Source organism: Olea europaea, chromosome 3, assembly GCF_002742605.1.
Source record: "Olea europaea var. sylvestris chromosome 3, O_europaea_v1, whole genome shotgun sequence".
Lineage (NCBI taxonomy): Eukaryota > Viridiplantae > Streptophyta > Magnoliopsida > Lamiales > Oleaceae > Olea > Olea europaea.
In genome coordinates, this window is record NC_036239.1 from 21,704,333 (window position 1) to 21,709,122 (window position 4,790).

Sequence of the window (4,790 nt, forward strand, 5' to 3'; positions counted from 1 at the left end):
ATATATATATATTTTTTTTTTTTTAAATTATAAAATATTGAATTTTGTCCAATTTATCAATCATTTCTTGGTATTCGTTTTTGAATCAACGAGTTTGTTGATCAAATAACTATTTGGTATTTGTGTGCGAATCAACAAATAATTGATTTCTAAATTTGCATTATTCTTTGTGAATCAACATGTTTTTGGGATCGTTCTAGCGTTCATCTCTTACTCCACACTTCCACCTATATCATTTGGTATTAGAGCGTGTTTTTTCCATGAAATTTGTTTTATTGCTTTAAAAACTAATTAAGTGTCCTGTCATGTATTATTCAACATGTCTATTTGTTTTCTTGCGTAGGATTTTCATTTTCTCAACCATGAGAATGGATGAAAGAATCCCAGATAGGCAAACTTATGACAGAACTCATCAAGCCTGGTCGGTAGGGGGGCATGCCTTTTCTGATCTACCCTGCATGCCTCCTTTGGTATTTGTGTATCTCTTAAAAGAATGTTATGCTTATGGTATTTTTCCCAGTCCTTTTATTTTAAGTTATGTGGACTATATATGTGTGTTCTGCTGCCCCATTCTACTGAATGATCAATTGTCAAAAATGATGCTCAACTAGATGCTATTTTATTTTGGGGTTGGGGGATGCAATGAGCCATGTTTGAAAATTCTAGTATTTGAGTTATATGTATACAGTAAATCAAAGTTTACATTTAACCCAGCTTAAGCATTTATCAAACATTACTCTTTTTGAATTGTTAACTTATTATCTATGTTATTTGGGATTTGAAATTTATCTCAGACCAGCTGACTCCTTTAGAAGCACTTGTTAGTTTCCTATTCGTGTGGCAAATGGTGTTTGTATTAGTTAAAACTGTGCTCTTCAGTTTCTCTTTCAGATTGTGCAAAGCAAATTTCAGGGCATATGTGTCAATGAGATTGAATAAAATTACGGAGATCGTCGAAGATTATGGCTATATTACTATTATAATCGTACCATATATAGAATGATTTTTTTTTTAATCATATTAGTTATTATTTTGGTTCTATATAATGAGAGAACCTCTCAAATTGAGAGGTATGAAATCTTATTGAGTATATTTGACATGGTATCAGAGCTATTTTTGGTGCGTTGGCTAGTAGAACTTTTGTCGGGATACCAATTATGCTTTCCAATTGAGCAGATACCAATTAGAGAAAATTACAACTACGGTCCTCATTTGGGTCGATTGGCTTCCTCCAGATCAAGTTAAATATGGTGAAAAGATAACTTCACCGTCACGTTCAAATAAAGAACTAAACATAAAGTGGAAAAATTGAAAAACGATAGAAATTAAAAGATCCCCTCCCTTCTCCCACCGTCACACCCCCACCTAAACACTCGTTCACTACTTTTGATTGTTAGCACTAAGAAACCACAGAAAGTTGTAGAAGCTAGGAATTATCGTTGCAGAACAGTATCAGCTCTTTCTGTATCACCTCCTTGCCTGTCCCAAGTTAGGCACTTTAATTTACCAAATAAGCCCTTGTTTTACACCCATTAATTTATTTTACTTTTTGCTATAGGATCATTTTCAAGTGGATTTTGCTAAGTGTACATAATAAATGTATATAAAGGATGACATAATATGATGTGAAGGGAAAAAATTGGTTTAAAAAATGCCATGTATATGCTTATATACCTGTAGCACTACTCTTTTCAAGTGCACATTCACATAATAAAATATTCTACGCTTAAATCCAAAACTTTTTCTTAGTTTTTAATGATACATTCTCCTCAAAATACTATTCCAAACTCATTTGTTCCCCAATTAATGGGAATCAAATAGGAACTAAATATGCCCTATCAAGGAAATAAAAAACATAATTTTGAAGCTACGTCTTATCAGATTTATTTCATTATGATAGCAATAGGAAATAAATAATTTTCCTTCTGGAGCAAGAACAGTCTCCCTTTTGAAACCTAATTCAGAAGCATTATGTTCTATTCTAATTCGCAGAGCCAATCTTCAATAGTAATGAATGGGATTAATCCAAGGAACCGTTCAAGCCACTAATTGTCCTAATTCTAGTACCTAAAGTTTGGTCTAGAGGGATTGATGTGAATTTCAAGGCTGCTCACTTGCTTTTAAAGTAGACTGACTAGAATTTCCTAGAATACCGAGTTTAAGAGTGTGTTTGATGTGTATATTTGATTCTTGTAAAAATTGTGTGACCAAGATTAGTTTTGTATATCAATGTGGCAATATGTTATCCCTAAGTGAACTGGCAATATCTTTCCCATTCTTGCATCTTTGTTCAATTGATATAAACGTTAGTAAAACTTCGTTGCTGTGTATGTTCTAGAAACTAGAATAAACGTATCTGAAACTTCAAAATGACTAAGCTTCATAAGCTGATTGGAGCCTTGACAGCGAGTTACTTCCAGCGCTGCATATTTCTTTTGATTTCTCGTTTAACAATGGTACTTATTCAAATCGTTACATTTGACAGGAACATGCAAGGCAACTGCAAAGTTTCATGTATTACAAGAGCAGGTGCATCAAGTGCTGTACAATGATCCTCAACCTGGTCCTGCTACTTTCATTGCTTACTGCCTCTGTCTTCTGCCCGTATTTGAAACACACAGAGAGGGCTTGAGTCATTTGATTATATCTGCTCTTCGTCGATTTCTGAAAACGGGATCCACTTCTGAAGACATACTAAATGCAAAACTTTTAGCTGCCAAATTATTTTTGGATATTACTGGTGGTAGTATGGTACATGACGAAAGGATTCTACTAAAGATTCTTCAGGTTTTTGATGTCGGTTTAGAAACTATAGAGGAAGTTATTCATGATTCTAGTGTGAAGAGAAGTAAAAATATAGACACAGCTAAAGAATTAGTTGAACAGTATATTTTTGAGTTGATAGAATCCGAATCATTCATGAATGCTGTTTCACTATTGGAGCACTTCTCTATCCGTAAGTCTGGGGAGTCATTTCTGCTTAAAATGATGCAATGCGGAGAATATAAAGCAGCAGAAAAGTGGGCCACATTCATGGGAAAATCTATGTTGTGTGTGCTTGTCCGAGAATATGTTGACAGGAAGCTTGTAAAACTTGCTTACAGTATTATAAAGAAAAATAACATGCATCAGGAATTCCCTGAACTATATCATCAGTATAAAGAAAGGCAAGTTAATATAATGTAAATTACTGGGTTCCATGTGTTGTTTTGTGTTATATTTTTGTAGGACCTCACTTGGTTTTATATGAAATTGCAGCTCACTGAAGAAACTAGCAGAAAAAGGTGTCTGGGATGTAGCGGAGGCGAGAGCAAATGCTGATAAACAACTTCTTGAGTATTTGGTAGGTATCTGGGACATGGGTAGAAGCTTTATTTGTTCTTTCCATGACACCAGTGGGAAAAATAATTTGGGGGCGGAAGTACATTGACAAGGCTAAAGTTGCGAATCCTCTGTTTTTGAGGCAAATTGGTGATGAGCAATCCAAAATTTCCTATCTCCTTTTACTGAATTGGCATCGCAGCAAAATGAAATAAAAAATGATAATAACATACAAGTGTCATGAACCTTTCTTTCCTTAAATTCACTTATCAAAGAAATTCAAGATCCCATTAACATGAAGCATGGTTATTGTGACATTTTCATATTTTGTTTTCATTGTAACTGGCACTCTGGAAGAGGGGGTGATGCAGGAGCATGGCTTTCAGATTATCCTTCCCATTTAGTGGTGAAGATGATTTTAGATTAATAATTGCCCTTATTTAACTGCCGTTGGAGTGAATCTGCATGCATAAGAAAAGCTCCATAAACATTAAATGATTTATTTTTTTTCCAGAATAAAAATTAAGGCATAGAAGTTCCTCTGCTTTTTTCCAAGTCAAGAAATTTTCCATGGTGAAATTGATAATTTTTCTTTAAATGGTTAAAGACCCAGTGGTGAAATTGATAATTTAACTTTTTCTTTAAAGTTTTTTTTTTTACTTACGTTTTTCCAATATTTAAATAGACTGAAAACATTAGAAATGAGCTCCTTTGTTTTCTTTCTCAAATTTGAGGTTTATTTGGCAATGGAAGCTGGCTACTCAGAAAAGGTAGAAGAACTTTGTGATCGCTATTCCCTCAAAGGTTTCGTGAATGTCAAAGGTATGTTTGGGGAGATATTATACTTGGAGCATATTTGGGCCTTATTTTTTGGAAATAATGTATTTGGAATAGTGTTTTGACAGAGAATATGTAGTTAAAAAATAAGGAAAAATTTTGGATTTGCGTAAAATAATAGTTTATTAAAGAATACGTCGTTGAAAAGAAGAAAGAGAAAAATTTATTTTGAAAAAAATGGGAATCAAACGAGTCCTTTATCTTCCACATTAATATCTTCTCTTGTTTTACATCAATTGCCCCTACCTAATTTGGTAAGTAGTAGTAGGTATCCGCACTAGAAGGCGCTTAAGTTATCCATCAAATATTTGTTGCCTTGTGAATACCTTGTTAAGGAGCTTGACCGGGTAAATAACCTGCATTATGAAAATATTTCTCCACATAAAAGGATCATGAACTTGAAAAATTGCTAATTTTGTGCATCCTGATTTTGAAGTGGAGTGAGAATGCAGAAATTGTGTCTTTATTTAGGACAGATGTTTACATTTGACTAGGCTAATCTGCACATACACAATTTCAATTTTAGCGGACAAGTAATTTATAAGATTCCCCCGATGGAACTTCCCTCCCTAACATCTAAACACAACACCCAACCCCTTAACCATCAATCAACCACCCCACCACCACCGACC

General features: G+C 34.0%; 1 protein-coding gene across 2 annotated transcripts in view; it reads left to right on the plus strand.

Annotated features, from left to right (window-relative positions):
- The first annotated feature begins 324 nt into the window (after positions 1 to 324).
- The window catches only part of LOC111390167 (exonuclease mut-7 homolog), a 19,207-nt gene continuing 14,741 nt past the window's right edge, over positions 325 to 4,790 (plus strand). For both annotated transcript variants that reach the window (XM_023015177.1, XM_023015180.1), the window contains exons 1-4: positions 325 to 507; positions 2,486 to 3,167; positions 3,259 to 3,343; positions 4,056 to 4,143. In XM_023015177.1, the coding sequence (XP_022870945.1) occupies positions 363 to 507; positions 2,486 to 3,167; positions 3,259 to 3,343; positions 4,056 to 4,143 (1,000 nt within the window). In that variant the 5' untranslated portion in view covers positions 325 to 362. The remainder of the gene's footprint in view (positions 508 to 2,485; positions 3,168 to 3,258; positions 3,344 to 4,055; positions 4,144 to 4,790) is intronic.